Genomic DNA, 27,973 nt, shown 5'->3' with positions numbered 1-27,973 from the left:
CTAATGCTGTATTTCAGAAGGTAAGTTAAGGTAACAGAGGGGAAACATACTGTGTCCACATATTTAGAAGTAAATTTCTCAGAAATTGATGAACATGGTTCTATAGTATTTATAATAATCTTACAGTACATGTATCATAAAAATAAATATGTTAATGAGTTATATTGTATCATGCACCAAGGAATGGAATATGTGTACAAAAATATGATAAACAAAAATGTGACTCATAACAGAGGAAATCAAGTATTTCAATAACTTACAGCTTAGGAAAAAAAATGACTTACAAAGATGTGTTAAATACATACCTGAATCGTGAACTTGAATATCAAAGACGCACTACTCAGTATGTGACAGTTGAGTTGACTAAATGAGTGACTAACTCCTCCCCTCCAAGTTTGACGACACGCCAAGGCATACATCTCTACTCTGCTGAACAAATATTATGCATATACTGTGATGATGCAGGCAATTTCATTCTCCAACGTTCACTTCTTTTCCATGATGAGTCCAAGAGCCTTTGGAAGAGGGCGGAAATGATGAATTGTGAGAGTCAGAACGTTCTCATTGTGCCCCAATGAAAGAAAAAATCTGGTCATGTCATGTTGAGTTAAGGGTCTCAGCATCAGCAGTTCTGTTATTTAACCATCTCCATGAAGACAAGGTGATATGGAATATACATATCACCTTGTATCCAGTGGGCAATAATGTCAAGATTTATGCCTCAGATTTCCATCGGAAAGCACACATGATCCTCAGCTGTTTGCACTTTCGATATTCAACCTGGCTGATGAAGGTGAAGGGGCAGAATGCAGATGGCACACACTTACTGTGAAAAGGACTTGAAAAGAGAAAGATGGCCTGAAAATGCAGGTGGAAATATTCCTGAGTATGCATTTGAATGGTAGTAAAGTTGGAGGAACCAACGCTGTCACCAAACGGGGAGGAATGCATGAACAAACAAGCCTTGAGGAAACCCGAAAAGCACAAGCCGCTCAAGCACCAGAGGAGGAGAGGGGTGACTGCACAAGAGATCAAGCGAAGCCAACTAACTCTCTGACACCATTGGATCCAGGATCCCAGAAGCTGATGGAGACTAACAGGCGCACCAATTAGCCGGTGGCTCCAGCTGGGCATCACCACCTGTCAAACAAACAGGAAGGAAAGAACAAAAGGAAGGAAGTACGAAGATTAAATAAAAGCACAAACTAAGAAGACTTTTTACTGAATCATCCGAATATTATTTATATTTCGCATTGCAGGAAAATGGACTTCTTCAGAGACAGCTGATACTTTTTTTTATTGACAATGATGGGACGCATCCCTGGATGTGACTCTCTCTGATTCCTCTGTAAGATCAGCAGAGGTTACTTCCTGTTCAGACTCATTCAGGTTCAATGGCACAGCAAGATTCAGCCCAGTGATCTCAGTGATAAGGCCTGGACTCACACCAAATCCCGGTTTGCCATAAATCCAGACCACATTCCAAGTCACACCAGAACTGGTTTCTGTCCAGAGGGTTGGGGAGATACAGCGCGGTCGTTTGCACTATTAAAGAGTCCAAGGTCGCAGGATGTGGAAAATGGACCAATTTATAGACTTTTTCCAGCAAATGTGGAAACAAAAAACATTGCAGGATTTGTTGCGATTTGGAGGTAAGATCACCATTTGAAGCTAGAAAAGTTTTGTGTATAGAAATATTTAAACATTAAATTGAAGTTTCATAAATAAGTTGAAACAAAGTCCCTCATTGAAATTTCTAAATGTGAGACATGGCTGAGATATTCTGTGACTGAAATTTGAGGTTAATGATCCCCATTCATCATTGTTGTGAAAAGAAAGTATCTGCAATTATATGAAATAAAATAGATGAAAATTGACGTTTGTTGAATATCAACATCCTCATATATCTGCATTGGATTCAATCTTTGGTCAACCATAACATAAGGCCAGCAAAAAGACATGGCGGCCCAGATTTGGCCTCCGGGCCCTGACTTTGGCGCACGTCAGAGACTGAGAAGTCAACAGAGAGATCTGCCCCGGGCCGGTGAAGCCTCGGATCCGCCCCTGTCACAAGTATGTTCGGGGTCAGGAAGCTGCAGGCAGCGGGGAGCAAAGTCGCTCTCTGATTGGCTGAGAGCCGCGGCTGCTCTGAGATCAGCCAGAATGAGATTTCTCCGCCAGTGTTTTGGAGTCAGGCGGAGAGTCGCGTCGCTCCTGCATTTCCGCTCACTTCTCAAACTTTATGTTCTCTCACCCAACTCGCCTGTGCGTCTTGCGACTCGTGTCACTGCTCGCCGCAAGTTCAGTGTGATGTTTTGTCCACGTACGGACAAATTCCTCTCACCGGCGCCGACTCGTCCTCCGAGGAGTGATGGGATCTAAGTTCACCAGGCAGAGGAGCCTCGACCTGGAAAGTAGAGTGTCCAGGAGGAGACGGCAGCAGAGGCATGAGAGCCCCGGAGGGAGCGACAGGAGAGGCGGGAGAGAGCTCTTGTTTACCTCCCTGATGCTCAAGTCCGACAAGCTTCCAGGGATGCTGCGCAAGAGCAACCCGAGTCCCTATGTGAAGCGAGTGGCGTGGATCCGAGAGATCCAGAAACATCTGCGGGAGAACCGGGCGGAACAAGCTGCCGAGGTGCTCAGACTGCTCCGAAAGGTGCGGAACCCCTTCTGTTTTCTGCTGTGCTCCAGACTTTTACCAACTTCGTATCCCTGTGGTGTAATGGCTGGCTTTAAAGCCAACAAAATACATCTGCTGACTGAACTAGGTTTGGTTTATATCGACTGTCCATACAAGTCCGTTCAGCGAGAATCTGTGCAGGTCGTTCACAGACACCTGTTAAGACTGTCAGCTCTGCTCTGAACAGAACAACAGTCCGTTGTTCTGCTGTGTGGGGACACTTGCTTACAGTTTTAGGCTCTTGCTTTTTTTGCTTAAATTTAATTGCATATACAGGATAAAGTCCAAACGTTAGACGTCAATACCAATTGTTTATTTTAGAACATTTCATGTATTGCTTGTTGCAACTTGTCCAAAGAAGACACAGCCTTTATTCCTCTTTCCGTTTCAAAACCCCTTGTTGTATACAACGTTGAATTACTGTGTGCATTACTCATAACAAAACCAGCCACCAGGTGTACAGTCTTCCCCTTTTCAAATCACTTCAACGGCCTAATTATGCACCTCAGTACCACATAATATTCATACATTATGCAAATAACAAAAAAGTCAATTATTATGAGTGAATAGATGAACATGAAAATATATTTATTATGTATGAGGAATTGACTCGCTGTTGAAATGCACAGTTCACAATTGCACTGATGATGGGAAAAAAATCTTGACAGTTGGAAAATAAAAATATATCTTGAAGTTTAAGGAAATTATTACACTAAATTGGTGTGTCAAACTCATTCTCCCGTGAAAAATGAAATTGCACTCACTGGCTGAACAAACGTGGACCTATTTCGATTTGATTTTACTCCCTGTGTTTATCTCTTAAAACAGAGGTAAACCAACGTCAGTAAAGATCATTTGTATGCCACACAAACAAGACCTGAAATCATTTCGGATGACACATTAATGTCCTGTGCTGGGGAGTAATTACGATACACAAATTGTATTTTCTATTGGTGCAGTTCAGCCTGTGTGTGTCACCCTTTTGGGTTATTATATTTTCCTTTCATTTCTTTGCCTTCTCTTTCCTTTGAATCTGTTTTCTTTTGTCATCATTCTTGCTTTTGTCCACCCTTCTTCCTCCTTGCGCCTTCATCTCTGCTGACCGAAGTCCACATTCGGTTTCTCTGTCAGCACAACTGTCTCCCATTGATGCCTCATCACTTGTCAAATAGCTTCCTTTATCAAGTTTTTCTTTCTTTCAAACATAGTGTTCCACAAGCTTGTAATTAATCTGTGACCAGATCTATTAGTGTTACAGGTGAGACATTTCCATCAAGGCTGGCGCACACAAGACGATTTTCAAAATCTTTTTTTAATCTGGGAGTGAGCCCACACGTGTAGACAAAAGGTCTGCTGTTCATTGTTATGTCTGAGGTGCGCTCCGATAATCTCATCACTGCGCACCACATTCTGCCTCACCAACTCGACCCCCCAGCCAGAAATCTCACGTGAAAAAACACAATGTCACTACAGCTGGAACAAAAACAAACATAGAAGAGGACGAGATGATGATGGTCACAGGTATTTTTAGCAGATAAATGCTCAAAGAAAAAAAAAAGAAACATTTAAAACCAGAATCAGAAAATCCTGGAAACAGAGAGACAGGGTTTAATGGATGAACTTGAGGTGAGTTGTAAATAAGCCCTTGTAAATATACCTTGTTTAAAGATTTGGGTAGCTGTGACACGTGTAAAAATACATAAATAAAAAATTGTGTTCCTCTGTCAGACCGCTCCATTCCGTTCCACGTCACAGTTGAGGTCATGAATGTTTCTTGGTCTTATATATTGAACATGTTAAACATTTATAGTGGTTGGCCCCGGCCTGTTTGTAGAGCCAAAAATTGGGATGAAGTCACTCTCAATATATGCCAAACATGAGGAATTTCTCATAGAATAATCTTATAAGAGTCGCGATAATTTGACTTTTACCATCTGAGTTTGGGATGGAGCAAAATCTGGACAATCGCAATGTGTAGAACTGGTGAAAATGATGTTGATAAGCGAAATGTCTTTTGAATGCAGTGAAATGTTTGAGGTGAGCTGTTTCCATAGCTTGGTTTACCAAAAGTTGCTATTGCATAGGTGCCTGCAGACCACCAGGGTGAAAGATCGTGGGAGATTTTTGGTCGAGATTATATGGACTGATGCATATCCTGTTTCAGTGTTTTTTAACCTTTTTTAAGCCACTTGGCTTATTGAAAAAAAATCCCTAGGCTCACCACCAAAGGTACCTCAGCCAAAAGGCACTTGTGGAAACAAATTGCAGAAGATATATTTGTTTCAAACGTCTCCTGAAATGTGTGGGAAATATGGCAAAATATATCAGGATTAATTTATTTATTTACTTTAAATAACTGTTTCAATTTTATCACATTTCTTTTGCATGATTTTATTGTAGTTTGGGGAGTTTCCAGACAAATCTATAACATTCTTTGCCTCATCATGCTTCATAACAACAATCATTCTTTCTTTCCAGTTAGTTTGTGTCATGCCAAATCATGCCAGAGTAATTAAAGAAAATTGAAAACTACAACAATAGTGATTGCTACAACAGATGACAAATAAGAGAGGCAGTCGACAACTTGGGCACATGATACTGTTGCAGAGGCCAGTCATGTTTCACTATCAGGAAAAAAGTTTAACTATAAAAACAGCAGCACACATCCATCCTTGGGTTGAACTGGGATCCCAAGAGCTGTTGGATGCCACCATGAATATCACAGCCCAAGGCATGTCAAGATGCTTGGCGTTGGAACCCTTCCACATGTGAAGACTCCATTTCCGGGCTCAGGAAAGACATAGGGAGTAGCAAAGCTGTGACCTATGAAGATCCACATCCTTGCTTGAGTAGCTCCTGTAGTATCGCTTTGTGGTTAAACGTTGATAATGTTAGTCCTCACTTTTGTCAGGAAATGGGACAAAAATTACTATTTGAAGAAGAGGTAACGGCTTTTATATATATATATATATATATGTGTGTGTACACTTTTATGGATTCCATTTGCAGCAACATGTTGTGTTCCATCAACCTCATGAGCAACACCTAAACCAGAGACAGGCTTCTGTGTAGATCTTTCCATTTTGCAAGGGCAGTCAATAAAATGCAGACAGGAGGTGGCTTAAGGTTCTGACTGATCAAGATACAAAGTTGTGTTTCAGAACCTGCTGGTCGTTGGGTTAAGGCCGCATGTACCACACTAAAGCATGAGGAAATATGCAACTTTAGTTTATATAGAGAACGTTAACCTAAAGCACATGCAGCCCTTTGACCTCCTCAGGAGATCAGAGCAAAACTATTACCATACTGTAGATAAGAAGTATATTGAAAACATATCTCAATATATGGTGCCTGTAAAACTTATCACGCGTTGCCCGTAAATCTGCTGCCAATACTGTATATTCACTCTGTAAAAAGATGTTCAACATTGATTATTTACATTGAGAATCCTTAGAAGTAATTGTTTATTAAATAACATATTTAAGATTTGAATGTCACAGCATAATTCCTTCCTGTTTTCAAACAAGAAGTAAAACAATTTAAGTTAAAATTCTGGACACCTTTTCTCCTGTTCTTGGGTCTTTTGTCTTCACGGCCTCTTACAACAGTCAGTGTGCTGTTTCCTTGCTATGCAGAAGCGAACAGAACATATGGCTACAATGAATGTTTGCGGGGGAGTTTTTGGCGTCGTAGTCATTTAAAAAGAAGTATGCACACTGGTCTCGTCAAAATCAAGACTGGTGTGGTGTTATTTTCCTCTTTTTCTGCTCCTGTTGCGTTTCAGCATGAAGACCACTTTTGTCAGCTTCACCACTCCGTCACTTCAGGTTCCCCAGGCCTGCGGGTCGTATCTGATATCCTGTGTGTGTAACACCCTCAGCGTCTTAAATCCACGCTCCCGGAAGATTTATCCAAATGAGGCGAGAGGAGAACAAAAGCAGATTTCAGAGCTCTGCTTGAGCTCTCTATTGTCTCCTGGAAGCGCTGATCAAAAGACAGTTTGCAAGTTCTGACCGAAGCGTCTCTGATCAAGCGGAATGACTGTCACTGAGAAGCTTCTGCCCATCTGTACGCCGATGTGGAATAAATTATACAGCAGTTGTGTGCAAATGAAGTTGGGAAACAAACCTGGGGAGAAGCTGTGGGTGGTTAAGACGCTTGAACTGAAGATTTATAGTGTTCTTGCCTCAGAACTGGAACAATAAGTGAGGCACTAATAGGTGTGGGATGAACCTGAGCATCTTGGGTGAGATTAATATTTATAAGGGAAACAGGAGGGAAATGTGACTCACGCACAGTTCAATCCAGCTCTTTGATCAATGAGCTGTCTTTGCTCACGAAGACCCACAGTCGCTCATGCTGTCGCAGAAACTACTGTAAAGACCACTGGCATTTGTTTGTTGTGAGCACAGGTCGGGTTTCTCCATAGCTCAGCAGTTAAGCTGCTCACCAAGCACCCGCTCTCTCTCCATCGCTGACTGAGCACTGCTTCTGTTGATGGTCTAGCAGGTGGAGCCAAGTGTCTACTTAAAAGACTGAAGGAATTAAACTGGCCTTAGTATTGCTGTCGTGCCTTTCGGAGACCCACCTGGAGATGTTTTTCCTTCACACATTGGCAGTCATTACATGGGTGAAGCAATAACGTCCTCCTGGGCCATTTGCATCATGAGTGTGGGATCATTTAGATGTTCATTAGTTGACAAAGAATCAGTAAGTGCACATGTCAATTATGTTCTGCAGCAAAGATGAAGTAACCAGTGGATGTGAAATGCTGTTTCAGCAAGGACACTCAGGAGCAAAGGTCTCTCTCTCTCTCTCTCTCTGTGAATTAGGGCTGGACGATTATGAAAAAAGTTCTGATGGCCATTATTTTGATCCATGTCATTGTCAAGATATTTCATTGATTCAAGTTTTGATTGACTATTGAACACAGACTCAAAACATGTCAAATATATGCAGCGCTTGATTTTCAAATCAAATTTTATCCGACATGTTTTGAAACCGGGTGGCAAATCTAATAAAGTTCCAAACGCTGGCGTCATGCCTCTGCGTGTACGACTGTGGTTGATAGTTTTAAAAAACAATGCTGTCACACCCCCTGTTTGCCTCCGTTCTCCCTGCAAAAGTGGCCACTTCAAAACAATGCCGGTGCGCTACAGATGGGTGTACAATCATCAACAAGCTTATTTTTAATATTAACACAAAAAACACTGTCATGAACAGCGAACAATAGTTATGAAGACACATGTGCTTCAGACCTTTGACAGAGAAGCTGGCTTTATGGGGCGTCGGGGGCGACCGGGACATGCCCTAAACTGCAAAATATGAAAAAATGTGCACCTAGTTTTTCTCAGCACAGTGCCCTAGATGTCTGTGTAGTGCTGTGTAATGCCCTCCTCGTAGTGTCATCACACTGGTTTCCATGAAAAGTGTGTTGTCAACCTGTAATTTCACCGATTTTCAACCTTTTTGCTGCGGCAGCTTGGCCATCGCGGCCACCATATTTGTTTCACTGGTGACTGGAGGAAACCGCAGATAAGTTCCAAACTTGTAACAATTGTTTGCAAAACTAACTCGTAGCTTTTTAATTGTAGTATTTTAGCGAAGTACTACAAAAAAAGCGAATGACCACACAGCCGAATGTGAGCAAAATAGCTGTGATCCTTGTCCCGGGTCTCTCTAGCAAACAATAGTCAACTAGTTGGCAGCTACTTTAAAGTACCAGCATGGTGTCTGTCAAGTTCGTGACAATGGGCTTCTGTGTTGGCACTTTTACTTCCTGTAAACAAACCGACAGACAACACAAGGGTAATGACACCAGAAACTTGATAGGCGTGCCGTACACGACAAAATACTTTTCAACCGTTTGTATGGTGATCAATAGTTCATAGCATTAATGTGAATGACATCCTCAGTCCCCAAATCGTAATCATTTCAGTACTATTTCCCTCAAAGATTTCCCGACTTACCTGTTGGGTAGCCTCTGTAACGAACAAACAAACAGAGAGCGCAGCCGTGACTAAGTACACATAGTCAACACCCCCTCCGGTCTGCAGTCATATGGAACAGCATGTCTTTGTATGAGCAACTCATGAATATGTATATGGATTCAGGGTTTTTTTGCAGGGCTTTTACAGCAGCCACAACTACTGCCAGCCTTGAATGCATTCTCAGGTCACATGTCAATTGTCACAGATATTGGTCTTATTGAAAATAGGAACCCATCACTTCTTTTGTTATAATGAGCAGCAACTAGTGGCAGAAACATCCTCTTGAATGCATTGCTGATGAGTCAAGAATCATGCGCAACAGGGAAGTCAATCTAGAACACAAGTGAAATATTTAGAAACCTCTTTCTTTTTCTCAAACCAGAATCATGTCTTGACGCCGTTGGCAGTGCGTCAGGTAAAGGGAAAACTGAGGTTTGGGCTAGGTAAGCCATGGGATGGTGGGTCAATGGCTGTTCAAAGCCCCTTGAGACTTTTTGACGGTACTGTCACCGCCTTCAACTTGCCGATATGTAACACGGAAGGCTGCATTTGCAGTCACTATAGAATGCAGAAGTCTTCCCAGTGTCAACATATATTACACCAAGGGAGTGAGGATGGCTTGTTTGACACACTGTCTCAAGCTCATTCACACAGACAGAATTCCGCCAAAAAATACAACTCTAACGTCACAAACACAACAATGTTCTGCAGGGCATGAGCTTGATAGTGCGCCATCTTCTTTGTTTGTGTGAAGACACAGCGCCACATACAGGATTGGAGTTTTGTCCCCTCCCACAATGCCGTCATGTATTGTAGAATGCATGATGGTGACTGAGTTGTTTGAGTGTTCCAATGGACATTAAGGTGACTAAGGGCAGTTTCACACTGTACGCTCTGTCTCTAGACAAAGCTCTTTTGGCTCAAGTCCGAGATGTGTTCACAAGCGAGGTGTTGGCTGCAGACGTGATCCCGGCTGGAGAGCTGCACCTGGTCCTGGGAAACTCCCAGCGGGGGGTGAGCTTCTCGCCTCAGGCGACTCGGTGCTAGATGCCAGAAAGTAGCGACTCTACACACTGCCGGACAGTAAAGGGTCTGATCGCTGTCTGGGCGGACAACATGGTTCAAAAACAACTTTGCGAACTCCCAGAACACTGAGTTGTGCAGCTGGGAGCTGCAGGAAAATGGAGCTGGGGAGTGGGAGTGGGAGTGCAGCACAGCGGTACGGGAGTAGCGATGTGTGGTGACAGATTTACTTAAATGAATAATGCTGCACTCAACAGTAACTGTTTTCACTGCTGTGATCTCGCAGCTGTCTGCATGAGGACAGCGTGGAGGAAGATGAAGATCACCAGACTATTCATTGATCATTTCTGACGTCTGGATCGGTACTTACATGACTAAAATCTTCTCGATCGTCAGTAATCTCTCTCACCGTGTTCAACGTGTTGTTTGAGCAGTGTGGATCAGTCAAGACGCTCTGTATTACGCAGCTTGTTCCCGCTATTTCCTGGTAAAACAGTCATGACAACACTCTTTCATGTTTAGTTTTGGCTGAGAAACGCCACATTCTCTTACAGCTGTGGCTCAGCTCTGTCATCAGTTCATCTCTGAGGTGACGACGACTCATAGTGTTAAGAATTGACAGAGATATAATGGTCAAGTCGATGGTGCTAAATAGCCTGATATTCCTTAATGTATCGCTTCGCTAGTGAGCACATCTAAGTCCACTGCCTCACCTGGGTTTATGTGATTTAAATGAGTGTACTGAAACAGACTCTTAACCATTTAGCTACTAGGTAACCACTTTCAGCCAATTTGATAATGTACCCTGCAGAAACCTCTCATCCTAGAAAATCAAATGTTGCATCGGCGGACTCAGGATCTAAGTAAACTACAAAATATCCTCCTCTTGTCACGTGTTGTGTTCTCGTGAACGCTCTCTGCTGTACTGTGATTGCAGGATTGGATTTCAACCCTCAATACATTTAACAATATATTGAATATATTTAAGCACATGTGTGGGATGATGTTCCCGACAGCCACAATGCTCTCTTGTATTCAGACTTTTGTAACCAGGCAGACGTCAAATTGGATATGGAGCTTTCACAAGGACGTTTATAATCAGATCTGAGGGCAGAAGCGAAACCGAGATCTGCACCGGAACGCTGTCAGTGACGAATCTGAAAATATTTCATGCATTTATGATGAGGAATCGGCTGAATTAATCTCCGGCAATCAGATCTGCATTCATTTTGTCGGCCTCTTTTAAGTGGAGCAGTCACATCTAATGATGCAGCGTGTAGTTAACAAGCATCACCGCCATAGAATAATCCTCAAATTGCTCTGTGCACACATGGACACCCACAATCTGCTGCAAATGAGGTTTATTGAGGGGAGAGCGAGGCAGGAGGGTTGCCCAGTGTCTGGGGATCCCACATGGTAATAAATCAACTCAAAAGCTGGAGGAGGAGAAAATGCTGATGGGAGTTTTCCCTCTTCCCCCCATGTCACACTTGTCTGGCCATTCAGAGCATGTTTAACTGTACTTCTAAACATCGCTCTGCTCTGTATTTAGAGCCAAACTAGTCATATGACTCTGCTGAAAAGAGTTCTATAAAATCAAAGAGGACATGAAGATAGACCCATCAGAGACTATAATTCCCACTCCAGAGATCCTCTGCCCCCCAGGTGGACCATTAGGAGGCGACCTGGATATCGCAGTTAACTGTATTTGGTTTCAGTTGTAGAGTGGGAAAATTGCTTTTTTTCCCTGTCTGGTGTAACACGCTTTACTGCTGTTCATCAGACCTACCTGAAGGCTACCTGAGCAAACGTGTATTTCGTTTGCCTCTCTCATGAACCTTGCTCTTCTACGAAGATACATACGGTAGCAAACACCAGGTTTATTTTCTTCAATACTTTGTCACTCCAAATGCAGCTTATAGCAAGTCTCTTCAAGCAGCTTTCACTTCTCATCTTGATGCAGAAGTCAACCCTTGACGTTGCTTGACAGACTAGGCTTTCAATTGAAGCACAATGGCGTATCCTGATGCAGAGGCAGCACATCACATAAAAGAAAGGAAGAGGTCAGGGTTAGCCATGGATGTTTGTTTGTTTGTTTTTCTTTCTTTCAGTGAGTGGGAGAATCACATAAGGAGTTACATACATAAAGTGACATTGGATCTTATTTCGTGATGAGAGCTTCTGAACAAGTCCCTGATTTTCAAGATTGAAAGTGACACCAGGAGCGAGGGATATTCTGTGCCACATGAAAGGGATAATGATAAAATCAGGTGTGTTTTTGAAAACTTGATGGAAGACAAAATGGGACACAAGATAAGTTTGTTGTGCACCAAACACAAATGATCTGAAAGCCACCCGTGCAGGACAGGAAACCCAGTGAATTCACTGTGACTTTCCAAGATGAACTGATGAAATTCAGGGTGGCGGAGCATGAGGTTGGATAACCAGACCAGGATCACATTAGATGTTGACCTTCTGCAAAATGTACATAGAAATAAAAAGAGAGAAGTACCAGGAAATAAAGGCGAGATCAGCTTCAAGATGATCCAATCCAAATCTACCAAACCCCAGAAGAGACAGACCGGATGAGTGGCAAAAAATAAATAAATAAAACTAGCCTTTTCCCTTGGTTGTCTGTATCTCAGCAATAGCAGATACACCATAAAGTGAGGTGTATATCTTTGTGTGGCTCATATGAACTCTTTTGGGATTTATTTTGTGAAGCTCAAAACCTTGCGTGTTCATAATTTTGGCCTCAAGCTCCAGTCATATAATATATAATGTGTGTTCTAATGTTTCTCCATGTTTATTGTTTTGCATTATTTGTCCTGGTTTTAGGTGAGAAGGTAGCTTTGCTCCATGTAGGGCACGTGTTGACTGAGTTAGTAAGTCTTCGATAAACATACTGCGAAACATGTCATTATATTCATGCGTTGCGTGACTTAATACACGATTCAATGCGCGTCATCTTGCTTATCTGCATCAGTGGAAATGTATGCATGTATGAGAATGTGGTGGGTTTATGAGAACATGCTCGCCTGGCTGAGCTTGTGTGTTTAGTATCTTCCTTGAACAGACTGGAGAAGTGTGTAAAGAATGTGGCATATCAAACACGTCCTGACAGTTTCTAAAAGACTGTAGCATCTTCATGTTTGACCTGAAGCGCTGGCTTATTTACATCAGGAAAGCAGAGGAAGCCTGAAGATGATACAATTACCATCAGACCCCTAGGGATCTGTCCTCATTCTCACTTTTATCAATTTATTCTGCAGATTGCAGCTGATTTTTGCCTAAAACACAAAATGTAGCAATTCAATTTAAATGCATTTTTCCCTTGTTGGATGCATCCTGTGTAGGAAAGTAAAAATCATTATATAATAATAGGAGGCCGTGATACAACAGAAGAGTCATTCAAATGGGTGCCAGACGTCCTTCTAATGATGTCCTAAGTTGGAATAATTCAATATTTTAATTCTTCCGAGTAACATTGTTGATTGTTTTGACTCGTAGTCAAACATTGTACAGTGCATAAATAGGAATGTATTGAATTCATAGTCATGTATTTGAATAACTGGCCTTTATTTGGGGAAAACAGAAGCTTGCAAATCACTATAGCTGGCCACCCAGATAATTTAATAATAGCATCAGTTTAATAATAAGCATTACAACGTTGTAGTGAATGCACAGACTCCTTTTTTTAAATTCCGTTGTTGTCCACCAGTTTATCATTCAGTTCAGATTCCTGTAAATCGGTGAGAGCCAGGTGAGACAACTCAAGACCCATAAATCTGTTAATAATGACTCATGTCAAAGATTCTGTGACCACTACCTCCCGAGCTAACACTTTTCCGTGCTTGCCATTTTCAGGACTTGGGGCTCCAGGGAACCTCCCTCAACGACATCTTGTATAAGAACGCAGCCTTCCTCAACCTGGTGGACCCCATCTCCCACGAACTGCTCCTCAGTCTGGCACGGGATTTGCAATGTCCAAAGAGGGTAAATAATGTTGCTTTACCTTTCATAATTATGCAAAACGCATCGGCTCTCTACATAATGAAGGACAATAATGAACAGGACAGAGCGGGCCCCTGTTTATTATCCACGCCTGAGTTCATGTGTCACATTAGTGGACAGGCAGTCAAACAACAATTATCTGCTTCACACATGCAGAAGGAAGGAGAAGGTGCTGGGAGAGATAATTTACTTATTAGCATAATGATGTATTGCAAAAGCTCCTGGTGTGTATCAAATGTGAGGTTTAATTCACTACTTTAGGAGGTTTCAGGGCATCACAAATGACAGGTCTGTCAAGGATGTTGAAATGTTTCTTGCTCTTTTATTTATTATTGTCTCTGGGGCTGAATGGTGTATTGTTGTAGCTAAATATGATGCGAAAAATTGAAAACACTCACAATATTAGCATCACTAAACACTGATATTAAATCTTCCCTGGCTTGTCCTGCAACAGCTGCAAAGCCAAAGTAGCTGTGAACGTCACTGTGAGCTGCTACAACCAGCCAACCACATTCACCTGATTTAGTGGCCAAAAAAGCAGAGTGCAGGTCGCACTTTGCAAAAATGGCAGGGAAGTAAAGCAGCAAAACAAACTAGTTCCATCACCTTAGTGGTCAAGTTAGAGCAGTGCTTCTCAATTACAGGATGAAGTAAACGTTTTGCACCTCCCAACTCTCCGGCGCCTCTGTAAATAGTATCATTTGTCTATAAAATCATACACCTCTGCAAAACATTGTACCTTTGTTAACGTTGAAGAAAAGAAAAAAAAGAAAGTAATATAGATCAACTTACAATAGAATAACTTTATTAACAGAAAAGACTTAAAGTGCATCAATTTGCCTGAAATTTGAAGAACAAAAATCGTGAGTGGATGTGCAATTACACTTATTACACACACTTACACTTACACTTACAAAGTGTGTGTGGCATCACTCCACGCCCCACTATTTGAGAAGGACTGAGTTAGAGGGACATCAGCTTCGTTTGAAGTTGTGCTGTTGACGTGACTGGATCGCTCCAACTGTGACACAGTGTGTGGGAGGTGGACCGACACGGTGCTGGTGACTTTTTTGAAGCCTTACTGCTCCGCTGACACTCGCGCAAGCAAACCATAATAGACTGTTGTCCTCTCCTTTGTCTTTAAACACTGATTATATTGAGGGGTTGCTCGTATGCCTGCTACTTGGTGGACAGGTTAGATCCTCCAGAATCAGACATGACAGAGCGAGATTAATGCTACTGCGCATGGCGGTTAAGGACTGAAAGGCTGTCATAAATGCCCTTATCACCACCAATAAATCGGTCGGCCGATCGATCGGTGCAGCCCTATTTGTTTCCTCGTACATTTTATGTCTCTGTGTAGTAATACTTTGTCTTTCTTTATTAAAAGGAGGTAAACAAGACTAAATAGAAATATCTAGCTGAGATCCATCACAGGTCAGTACGAGCACAGAAAGAAGTAGTTTACGTTCAGTAGATGATAAATGACAATCTCTAAAAGCATATAATGACTCTGAAGTTGACAAGCGTGTTACGACAGGCAACCACGTACATCTCATTTAAAGAATTTAAGGAGAGGGTTTCTTTTAGCAGGTGCTCGTGTTTGTCTCCAGAGGTCCCTCCTGAGGTGCCTTTGACCTTCATACCACCAACTGCGGGGTAAACAAACATGACAGCGGACGCCACAAAAGCTAAACTCAAAAGAAATCAATTAAACACTCAAATAAGACGCTTTTGTTTGTTGACGTCATCACCACGTGTCAACTCATCTTGGCAGAAATCTGGCGTGCAATATCAAGAGGTAAAATTTAGTCGATATAGTTGTGTAACAATAGCTGGGTGGGTCCAAGTCATTGTGTCGTGACCAAAGCCTGCTGACTTGGGTAGCTAGCTCACGTCAGCCCCTCTGGGGTTTGATCCTTCCTGTCAGCAGTCTGTTCATGCTTCCCAGGGCGTCAGCTGTCCTTTCAGCAGTCACTGGTTTTGTAATGAGTTATTCTTTATAGTTACCAGCGCTAGGTGTTCTTCGATACACACCAACTATGGAGCTTTGGTATTGGCTGGGTTGTGGTCACATCATCAGCCGGCTTATATACAGCATGTTTATGTGTAGGTAAGGTGTTGGAGAACGATTTAATGATCAGAGTGACAGAGAAGAATCTGGGAATGTGGCGATGGCGAGGTTCCAAGGATCAGGTGGCTGGCGAGTGCTGCTGTGCAGATGTGTCAAAGGTGAAGATAGGAAAATGGAGAGCAATGATTAAAGTACAGGCAGACAGTAACAGGCAGAAGCTTCAGGAAGTATGGATAGCTGTGTGCTGACAAGCCATTACTATTGGCTACCACCTGTATTTTATTGTCTGTTTTTTGAATGTGTTGGTGGATATGTTGATGGATAGGCACCATGAGATGTACTGAGATACTGGGTACGCAGCATGTGTACTGTATCTGACTGCAATCTTCTGCCCACTTAAGACATGCGTAACTTCTCTATGAGTAGCTGTTCGGATGGTACCATGAGTAAAAAATATGAATCAGGATCTGAATTCCATCTGTGATTTGTTGCTAACATGAAAAGGCTACTCATGAAACTTTGTTTTCATCAGTTATGATCAAGCATAAGCCGACGCAAGATAGTAATCACCAGAAGTGGGCAAAAGCGCTTTGGTTAGCTGGAGACTTATCTAGAAACTCCACTTATCTGCTTTTGAAGATGGGGCTCCTTTAGATGAAGCCACTGTTGTCTGGTGTGTTCCGATGATAATCACCTGAAACGGCAATCTTATCACAGTTTGCTCTGGCGAGGAAAGCCCAGTGGCATAGAGGGAAAAGTGAGGAGCTGGCAGCATTTGCTCCTGACTGGCGAGCGACTTGTTGGCAGGACACTGTGTCAGACGTGACGAGGATTTAGAGAAGCTGAGAGCAGAAATGAAGCTTCTTCTCTCAGCCTGGTTTTACCCTAACAACAACAGAGTATTACGGTTTCCCATTTAAGGACAGAAGAGAAGATTAAAAGGTTGTTTTTATTGGAGTAGTATGATTTCATCCTCATCAAACACGACAATTACTGCATGTTTATGGCGGTGTGGTGTATTTCCAAACGCCACTTTCAAAGATTCCTTTCTGCCACATCAAACATTCACATTTTCCAGGAACACAGTCACATTATAGATCAGTAGTTACTGCCTCAGTCATCTCAACGGCAGCGGTGACTGTTTTGAAGTGTGAGCAATGTTTGTTTGTAGCCGCAGCACAGAAGCTGCAGAAATGCTTAATCGCCTTAAGGTAAACTGCTTGTCCCCTTTCTTTGCAAGCGTGCCACCATTGCCTTTTTCTGTCGCCGTGTCGTGCCATTAATTAGATTTAGCCTGCACAGTGTTCATAGTCTTTATGTTTTGTTTTTGATACAGAGAGCTCAAGTGAGTCAGAGACTGTACATCAGTGTATGGACAGCGTTTTAAAAGACTGCTTGCCCCCTGGCCTTTTTTAATTGTACGACTTTGTTGCGACAGTGAGTCACCGTTTGATACACGACTTATAATCTGTAGTGTGAAATAGACTTATAATGTATGACATACACACTGCTTAGTCTCTTAGTATTTCATATAAGAACACATTTGTTAAGGCAGATTCCATTCCTCAGTCGCATATTGGTGGTTGTCAAGTGGTCTTTTTGCGATTAGGCGAGTGGGTAAACACGTTGTGTATCCTTGACGGTCCTCCGTAGCTGTCTACCTTAAAAGATAGAGTCACTGTCATTGCAAGTTACACCTAGCGCCGAATAAAGCGCCAGGAAATCTCGTGGAAGGGCAAATATTTTATTCCATCTGAAGCATGCGTCAACACACAACACTGAGGGGTGACCTCTAGGTCACTCTAATATGGAAAAGTTCACTGGGCAACCATTGTTATGTGACACTATCGGAGTGTGAATGCAAGTTCTCAATCAACTCTTTATGAAAATTGTTCAGTTCGGTACTTACTTTTTACTTACTAAGCTTTGCTTCAGTACATTTTCAATGCAGCAGTCAATCCAGATTTTTTTTTTGTTTTTATGATTTAGTATTTCTGTCATTTCCTCTGAAGTGCAACATCAACAGTTTTCTTTTTAAATAACATTCTAAAACTAGAAATTATGAAAACAAAAGTGATCTTTAAATTTATCTGCTTTGTGCATCCTCATTGTGGACCGTGTGGGAACAGTTAAAGCACTTTTCGCATTCTGCCCGGACCTAAGGTTCTGTTCCGAAGCAGTTGGGTCCAAGTACATGATGTCCTATTGATGTTCTATGACCTCTTCTTACAAAAACTGAGCCAGATAAATCCTGGCATCAGCATCTTGAAATAGGATTCTCAAGTCTATTTGCTGGGTGGTATTTTAGGGATGTGCCAACAGTTGTCGTAATTTCAAATAGTCGCTCATGACTGCACCCGATACTTCTACAGTATCCCCTCGCTATATTCCGTGGATTCAGTGCATCACTGGTTTTTACAGGGCTGTCAACTCTCACCCAAAGCAGAGAGGTCGCAGGTATGTTTGCTCGGCAGGTAGATACTCTGCGAAGCGTGGCACGGTGGCAGGCCTCCACTCCGCTTCACACTGGTGACAGTTCTATTTTTTACTGTGTTCCTGACGGCACTGGGGAATCATACACATCGGGAATCAGCCTGTGAAAAGTGACGTTATTCGCATTTCACTCTGAGAGAGATCCACCCATGCAGGCGTGCAGTTGTTCATCAGCTCCTGCCACGCTCTACGAAGGAAATACTTGAGGATTTTTTTTCATGAACATACTTGAACTATGTTTAATTCAAGAAAACGCTCAATAATGACATGACCAGTAAGAGAGAATCTGACACACATTAACATGATCAGAATAGTCAAGGCTATGAAGCCTCTAAGTTGAATTCACATCTTGTTTCGATATGCATGCAGCTAAAAAGTTAGAATTATTCAGGTATTAATGTCATTTGCTCACCGGCAGGTGACACATTAGGCAGTCCCTTTTCAAGTTTCGCAGAAGCTGCAACACAACAAAATTGACAGACCTCATACCAGAACAGACTCGATGGAGGAAACCTCAGTCACTGAAACTGGTTGTGGATGAAATGTAGAGCAAAATGGTTAATTAAAGCTACGTAGTTTTGACTTTATTATGATTTTTTTAATCATATTTGCGTGCACACAGGGCAAAACCATTCCCAACAATTTTCATTACTGGTACAAGAAGGACAAAAATCACTGTCTATTATTAGCAGTTTAACAAGCTACGTGTCACAACTGCTTTTACTTTTATCACATGTAGACAAACTCTTATAGGTGGCTTTAGCATCTTTACCATCGTGTGCCTCTTCAGCGAGAGAGAGCATTCCTAGAGCTGGCGAAGGCAGAGGATGAGTAGTTGAAGACGTATATATGTATTTTTAGCAGAAGGCGTTGAGTCACGAGTGTCACGACATGAGTCTTCTGAAGCGAATGTAAATGCCTTATAGGTTATTTGGCAGAGATAGAATGTTTTTAGAAAGTTAAATATGTTTTACGATTTGCTTTGTTTTGATGTTTTTATGAAACTATTTTATACCACAATATTTTCAACACATCCAGACACAGAATTCACCCATCCAAAACAGCCACTTCTGTGGGTCAGTGTCCTTGTATCCAGTCGTAGATGCAAGTTTTGTATTCATCTTTTCTATTTCCACCCTCTTGGGAAACTGTCACATTATCATTTGAAGCATTTATCTTGAGGTCAAACTCTTTTCCAGCTTACTGAGCTGCATACTTTCCCCCAAGAAACTGATTTTCACTTTGATCTACTGCAGGAGACTGAATCCCTGAAGTCCACAAACAAGATCTGCCGCCAGTTGATCTACCACCTGACTCCTCACTCCAAATGGAGCAAACAGAGCGTGCCCAGGAGGAAGTCTCAGGCCTGGTAAGTGTCTCCTCGCAAGATTGTTATTTTTGTCATTGTTAATTTGCACACAACAAGGTGAGACAAACGTTGTTGTTTGTTTTGTTTTTTTCAACAGTTAAAAACTTTTGTGACAGGTTCAGTTTTGACTCATCGAAGAAAGTAGCATTTTCATTCTGAGAAAAAAAGATATAAAATTTTATAAACACATGCCTTATCCGAGCAGAGTGGCATGGACAATTTTATATCACAATATTTTCAACACATCTGGACACAGACAGTGTTCCAGGAGGAACAATATGCAGAAGTCACAATTGAGTTGTTTTTGTTGATGGATCACAAACTGATCCTAGGACAACAGCTTTTCTGAATTAAGAGTAAAAACGTGATGAAAAATGAATTAATCCCACTCACATAATGTTTCCTTGTGAAGTTCTATGGTGTAGAGGCAAAAAAAACAAGCAGTGGTATAGATGAAAGAGAAATCCTGGAACACAAATTGAACACTTATTGTTTTGGACGTTTTCTTTAAAGAAAACTGTCAAACTTAGATGGGAATGAAAACAATGTCATGGGTGTTAATATCTGAAGAAGGTTCATTAAACCTCACAGTGTATATCTTATTGTCATGTTGAACTCCATTTTCACTCCAATGAAAGCTTCAACATCACCAACTGTGAAAAGCATTATAAGAGCATATGATTGTTGTATGAGGTATCCTTGGCAATCCTCAAAGATATGGAGGATTTTAATGTGATAATAGGATAAAACAGGAAATTAAACTCTGCAACCCTGTTCTGGTGAATTCAGACGTTTGCCGGAGATGAGTTTTGCCACCTTCAAGTCCGAAGCTCTCAGCTGTGCAAAGGTTGAAGTCGATCAACGAAAAAAATCTCTAAGATCTCTAACTTTCAGAACAACAAATGCTGCCACTTTCTCTATGAGCTCATGACTCAAACTTGAACAGGAATCTAACATGAGAGATCCAAGAGTCTGCCAACTTGTACTCCATCCTATTTATCTCTCTCTAATAAGAATTTTTTTTTCTTCACCTAAACTCCCTGTTTATACAGAAATGCCTCACAATTCTGCCTCTGCTCTTTGAAATACTAATGAGATTCCCGGGAAGTCGAGGCGGAGATTTCTGCCAGTGTCCTCGGAAGATTTGCTCTGAACCTGTTCAATGTTCGCCGCTCTTGTCAAAACACAGCGACTTGATCAAGCCAGTGGTTGCATCATACGGTCGCAGGCCTCAGGGAAATAAGAAGCACTAATAAGAGGCAGTTACACTTGTTTCTACCATGCATTAATCTTGAACCCCATCAAGTGAACTTCTTATGAACAGATGTGTATTGGTGACTTTATTTTGCACTGCTCTCTGAATTCCATTTCCATCTCACAAGGATCTGATCTGATTTTCATAACCCTGAGCAAGGCCCTACTTTGTATTTTACGCCGGTACTGCAGCAGCTTCACTCCAACTTCCTAAATAAAATAAATAAAAGCAGTGTAGGAGGACTGACTTAAGACGAACCATTACATTTCATTGCTAAACTGCTGGTATAAGGCTAGAATTGTGGGAGCTTGTTATTGCTTTCCATGCTGTTGTTAATTTTGACAAGAGCATACGCAGAGAGCTTCGGTGGCGCATGCGTGCCGTGTGCTGTGCTTCCGTGACTTACCTAGAAATACACTGCCACTGGTGCTTTGTAAACGTAGTGTTTTTCTTTCCAGGGGACAAACTTTAAACTCAGTTGGAGTCACAGCCCAAACAAAATTCACTATCATTGAACACAAATATCTAGCCCTCCTTGAAATGAGAGGTTAAACAGAACACATTTTCAGTGTCCATTTCAATATCTGCATCCCTGTCATCTCAATGCATCATGATATCGACATATTTGTTGCTCTCTAAATCCGTGTGATTGGACTAAGCTTGCACTGATCCCAATCCTGTATCGGATATCAACCCCATCCAGTCTTTTAAAGTGGGATCGGGTATCTGTGAAAAATGGGCTGAACCACGTTGACATCACACACAGCGCACTTCAGTATGATAACATGGCATGGCCAGTGTTGTCCCACAGCAAGGCAATGGTCTTGGTAGATACCCAAAGCCCAGGAATCGGTAAGGGGCCCAGAAAAAATGGTGCATCCATAATTTGAACTAAACGTAATGTTTGATACATTTGGCCTTATTAAAGGAGTTTCCGGACTCTATCTGGCCTTTGGGCCTTGAGTTTAACTCATGCATTACAAGTAACATCCGACTTACGACCGGGATCGGTACCGACAAACCGGTCGGAAGTCAGATTGGACGTAACGCGAGGGTTATAGGTACTACTGCAGTGGTAGATCACTGTGTGAGAGTGGTGGGATACTGTGCTGCCCTAACTGTCGTACGTGTTGCCAGGTTGCTACGTGCTGCAGTGCCAGACATTTAATCAAAAAAAAAAAAAAAAAGCATCTGCTGGCCGTGGTCGCAAGTGCAGGTGGACATGTCGACAAGTCGAGCAGGTCGTAAGTCAGATGTTACTTGTATAGCGTTTTAAAACCATCCACCAAAATATCTATCGATCCATTCAGATTTTCTGGGTGAAGTGTAAATAAACTTGTGAATAGCTATGCAAAATGTGTAAGTCAATTAGTGAAGAGAAATACTGTGAAAATACACGAAAATGTCTGACATTTTCACCCCTCATTTTTGTTCCAGAAACACTTTTCCAGCCTGACCAAGAGCATATCACATAATCTTCACTTTCATGCCAAACCTGACAAAAATGACCAAAAAGACCAAGAGGAAGTGACTCTAAAATGGACTATTCTCCATGGCTCCAGTGTCATTGTTGTGTCAGGAAAATTAAGCTATTAACACAAAAACGTTACTGTGATGGATTTTTGAGATAATGGATGGAATGGACTCATAAACAGTAGGTAGATTGAGCTACGCAGAATCGGGCTGCTGCTTGTTCATTGTTGTTTTTCAGACCCTTGAATGAGCAAGACTGACAAAAAGTCAAGTTTAGAAGGGATTGAAATTGTAATACATAAAAATCAAAACATGTTTCAGTTAAAGAGAGCCACAGGCTCAGTGTTTGACTGCGTCCAACTTTGGTGTCTTCCACCATGACTCTCTGACAAATGTGACCGAGCCTGAGTTAATTGTGGACGAAGCTGCGCGGTGCCAAAGTTTGTCCTGTTATTGTTTGTAAAAGTGAACAACAGGCTGAGCAATTTAAACTGCCTCTTTGGACGCCCCTGATCGTGATGTGGCAAACAGCAATTCCCTCCAACTCAAACTGTCTCTTGCTGGCAATTTCTGAAGTTACTCTCCGCAAAAGGCAGAAGACCCTCCCAGAGAGCTCATTAGCAACTTCCACTTCTCGCAGCCTGGACTGTGGCAGACAGCAGCTCTCGCTGTCAGACTCTGACCAGATTGTTTATTTCTCACCGCATGTGTGACGCCCACCAACACACGCACGAATTCATCTGTTTACAGGATTCAATAAGCTTTTCTGGTCATCAGCTCTCTTCTTTCAGGCTGAAAATAATGATCAGCGAAACATGCACCATTGTAAGATAGAGAAATGTATTTCAATTCTCTTATCTGGAGCCGAAAGGCTGTCAGCCCTGTCCCTCCTGACAGGGAATGACTCACAATCGCTGTCAAAGCTGATGGCAATTTAGCACCTCCAGTCCAAAACTGTTGGTCCCTGGTGAGAACCTAGCTTTGCTCCTCCGAAAGAACAACACAATATATAAGACTAAATACAAATGTCATGTGTGCTATACTTTCAACTTGTGTAGCTAAAACAGGTTTTTGTCGAACTGTCCTACAATGTGGACACAATATGGGACCTTATATGCTAAATCACTGACACAAAATGAAAGAACCCATGAAAGAAGCTGAAAAGCACTGGGACAGCGAATACCTCCACCTAGGTTGTCAGGTGTAACGGTTTTAGACGGGAGACCCACACGCAGCAGGAAGGAGAAAAGGGTTCAAGATAGAGGAGATCAACAACGCAGAGTCCACGACACAAGCACAGAGGGTCACACCAGATCAAAAAGAACCAACAAACTGACTTGTGGCAGGTGTTCAAATAGCAGGAGCGGCGGGATTGGCAAATTGAGGTCAGGTGTGTATGTGTCCGCTGAGGCTGCTTCGGCGGGAAACAGAAGGAGACGCCCCCCAATCCTGCAAGAGAGGAAGAGAGAACAGCGGGAGCAGGAAGCCGTCCAAAACCACAAGACCATACGGAGGGAGTTCGTGACAGTAGGTGGCATTAGCGTAGTAGCATTTCCAAGTTGTCCAACGAATAGTTTAGTTGTTTGTTTCAATTGTGGTATTTTTTATTTTCTTCAAAATTGTATCACCATTACTGCTAAAATGTAATTGAAAGACAGACAGACTGACAGACGGATAACACGGTAGTCTACCATCAGTTAGAGCATGTTCTTCCTTGCTATATGGAACACCTCAAATGACCATGCGCTTCAGACACAGTGTCATCTAGTCTTCCCATCAGCAGAGCAGAGAGCCACATAAGGTGCTATGTACGACTGGCACGTAACAATAGTTAGGCTGTTTTTGTGTACATTTGTCTCCTCCAAGGATGGTAAGTGCCTGATCATCTTACCATAAAAGACAATCTTATCAGAGAATCCTTATGTCTGGAGCATGTTCGGACAGTGGTGCACATGGTGGGATGAGACTATCGAACCACAGACATTTCTTTATTCATTTGTGGGGTTTGACAGATAAAAAAAAATATTTTGTTTGGTCCCTGTTAAAACATAGTGGTGACATGTACTCTTGATCGCCACCTCTCCAGACGCGACCTCAATTACCTCCTTTTGAACATCACATTGCAGTGGAAACATCTTACTCCATTGACACCTATCGCCATGCCACCAGAAATGCGACTCTACTGTCAATGTAGGACACAAAGGTCCACTTCAAAATATTTGCTATTTGACGTCTTGGGAATGAGAATGTGTTGCTTTTGACAGATGAACAATGGAAATGGACAAGGTCTCTTTGTGAACTGTGTTCAAGCTGCTTTTCAATACTCTCCCCTCAGGTGCGTCCCATGAATATTTAACAGTTGCTTAAACAGACATGGATCGTCTTTCTTCTCCTTCGTGGCACCAGCATTTCTCCAATTTCAGTATCTCTTCCCGCATTGATTCTCCCCTCCTCCAATCTCCGTTGGGATTGTCCTCCTTTCTTGTGAGAGTCCATTTTGCTCAACAGTTGCCACACACAGAGCTTCTGCAGTTTGAGCTGCGGCTCTGGGGAATCACTGTCAGACTGAGAGCGAAAGGAAGGGGTGGATTCCCTGAAAGGTTGCTGATTAAGACTCATGTTTTCTCGTATCTCATCCTGAGTGGCCCGAAAAAAATGATGCGTAAGATGATTTCTAATATTCAAGCCTGGAAGAAAACCTGGCTTATAAAATATGACAGTGACATTTTTTTCATTTTATTCTTCTCAATACGGAAATGTCTTGCAGCTTTTATGACACAAGAGTCTGAAATGAAGTGGCATCAAATAGCGAGCATCTGCTCATAAATCTCAGTGCCTTGGATTATCTCTCGCTGGTTCGGACTTGACACATCACGAAGTGCAGAGCAGATGTGTCACGCTTAAAATATTATCTAGGCAATTTCATATTTCCCTGCAGCAGGATGTGCCAGCGCTCTGGGAAGAACAGCATTGCTGCATCCCCACTGAAGTTTCTAATGTTATTGTAATTGGTATTGAATTTCAGATTAATCATGCTCATATTTTTTATCGTTCTAAAGCTGCTCTTCCAGCACTTCCCCCAGAGATTGGACTCAGATTGCAAAAGCTATTTCATGAGTTCCTGCAGGGCTGTAAGTGATGCAATGTTCACGCAGCAGCTTTTACAGACGCACGATACACTTACGAATATTAATACAACGTAAATCACTCTTCTTTTCTGAGAGCGGCAGAGCTGTTTCTGTGCCATTTGTCTTCGGTGTTACTCAAGAATATGAATATATTCATCCAGTAAGCTGGCAGTGCTGAGCCAATTACTCAGTATTTTGCAGGTCATGCTGACTTGTGAGCGCAGTGACTCGTGGTTGAGACAGATGTTTGGGCGGGTGTCATTAACTGTGGGGGAGAGTCGATAAGAGGAGTTTAGATATTCGACCCTGACATCACGCTGCTACGATGGAAGTAACTTTCATCAAATCATTGCCGAATTTATATGTAAAACTTTGAACAACTTATACTAATATATTGTTCTATGGACCGCAGTCTTCCATGCTTTTTTATAAACAGTCACATATATTTCCTAGCTGGCCAGGGTGGGAGGGGTGTTAAAAGTCAGTTCACTTAGTTTTAAGAAACAAGTTAAAAGAAAACTACGCCCATTTTATGCCAACACATTCTCTGTCCCATGTTTTACAATCCATCCAATGTAGTTGACTTACAGTAGGAGCAGTTCAATTTTCCCAGCACAGTTCCAGCACACTTACAGTGACCCCCCCTTTTCTTTAGGGAGGGTCGTTGAATCCTGTAAACTCCACCTACTCATTGGGCTCTGAGGTGCAAACTGAAGGTGGCACTTTCTCTTCATACACAAAGCCCAGAGTGACTAGTGAAAGCTGGTCTCACACCAACTTCACTTGGGTTTTGAGACAACTCCAGCGTGTGATTAGTGCTCCACACATCATGTAGATGTCACCTGGCCTATATAGCCCATTATGTGGCTCTGCAGTTTCCCAGAAAACACCACGATGAAAGCGCATGATCATGTGAGGTGCCACGTTTACCTAATAACCCAGCGAAAACAGCATCACCCCAAACTCAGTCTGTCAATTTATGCAATGTGTTTGAGTGGTAACCTAATGTGTCAACATGCAACAGTCTGAGTGACTCTGGGACCCAACAGTGCAAGCAGAGAAAGGCAAGGCGAGAGCTTGCATCTGGGATGTATTTGAGTTCAGGCATCAAGACAAGCACATGTGTATTTCAACTTATTTAACTGCTCAAGATAACCCAAAGGTCTAGCCACGTAGTAGGATGGAGCAACGGAAGCTTTTCCCGGACCTCCAGCCCACCCCCTGAATCCATCCTTGCCATCTAAGAGAGTCACTTTTCCACCTCCATGTTTCACTATAAATGCTCAGACTCGAGATTTTGGGAAGCATAGAGAAAGAGTGTAGCGGGAGAGCTGAACTAGGAGGTTCACTATTGCAGTGTTGGGTGTCACATGATAGACAGTATGGCAATGAATGGAATTATACTTGTAAAATACCACTGTTGACTAATTAAAAACAACATGAAATGGTTTTTTTTTTCAAGTGATTCTTTTTTTATACTCAGGGTCACAGCCAGAGGAGGTTGAATAATATTACCAAGATCTCAGCGCTCAGTAAGTGGGCTGCAACAACAATTAGAAGAAAGAAATCTACTTGAATGTTTGATGGAGTGAGAGTCTCTTTACGTCCCCCTCAGCGCCGCCTGAAAGCAGATCTGTCAGGGTCCCACTGATGTGACCTTGATGCGACATCATAGCTGACTAGAGAGGTCATCGGGGTTTTGTTGCTTGAGGTGCAAAGTCATTGTTATATGTTCCGTTGTATATGTTTCAGACCAAAGCATATGAATTATTATTATTTACTTCAACCGTTTTGATTCATCTCTGAAAAGCCACCTCATTGTGGTATTGTATACTGCGTGTCACAGCTCATCTGGTTGTATTGAATCGCACTGTCTCCAGCATGTGCGGATGAAATGCATGTCATGTGACTTGTGTGTCACAAACGCTTGGAGCCCACAGCTCCTGCCTCTGACCTCTCGCTTCTGTCCTCTAGCCCCAGAGGCGTGAGGACAGAAGGTATAGAATCGTCATTAACTCATGGTTTTTCTTCTATATGAGCAGAGTTTCAGTTCATCATTTAGACTGCACTTTTAACAGAGGAATAAAGATGTACCATCCTGGCCCATGAATAATTAAGGACTTCCTGTGGTGCAACCTGAAATCCTGCTAGACTGAAGCACTAGAGATCACTAGCTCCCTCTCCAGTCTACGGCGAGAGGTAGTCATTACTAGAGAAGAACTAATGGTGATTGGTTCTAGTCATGAAAAAGATTAGTTTCTAAACATGAGAAAGGTGGTTCAGCAGCTTCTCAGAAGCACCTCAAGATGAGCTGGGTGGGAGTTTCACAGCAAAAGGGAGTTCTCCAACATGGCTTACAGTTACATAATGCCAAGTGTGTTTCTGCATGTTCTGTCTCTGCATTTCATTGTCACCCACTTTGTCTCATCCCATCACGTCTGTGTTGATTTCATGGCTGGAGTGTGCCGTGGCAT

At 42.3% G+C, this 27,973-nt stretch overlaps 1 protein-coding gene across 1 annotated transcript in view; it reads left to right on the top strand.

Moving 5' to 3' along the window:
* Positions 1–2,195: 2,195 nt before the first annotated feature.
* Positions 2,196–27,973, top strand: part of lrrc75bb (leucine rich repeat containing 75Bb) — a 47,083-nt gene continuing 21,305 nt past the window's right edge. Inside the window, exons 1-3 of the mRNA XM_053852340.1 lie at positions 2,196–2,656; positions 13,561–13,689; positions 19,531–19,643. Of these exons, the coding sequence (XP_053708315.1) occupies positions 2,372–2,656; positions 13,561–13,689; positions 19,531–19,643 (527 nt within the window). The 5' untranslated portion in view covers positions 2,196–2,371. The remainder of the gene's footprint in view (positions 2,657–13,560; positions 13,690–19,530; positions 19,644–27,973) is intronic.

Source organism: Synchiropus splendidus, chromosome 1 (genome assembly GCF_027744825.2).
Source record: "Synchiropus splendidus isolate RoL2022-P1 chromosome 1, RoL_Sspl_1.0, whole genome shotgun sequence".
In the NCBI taxonomy this organism is placed as follows: Eukaryota; Metazoa; Chordata; class Actinopteri; order Syngnathiformes; family Callionymidae; genus Synchiropus; species Synchiropus splendidus.
Note: the sequence above shows the minus strand (reverse complement) of the source record. Positions and strands in the feature narration are given on the sequence as shown.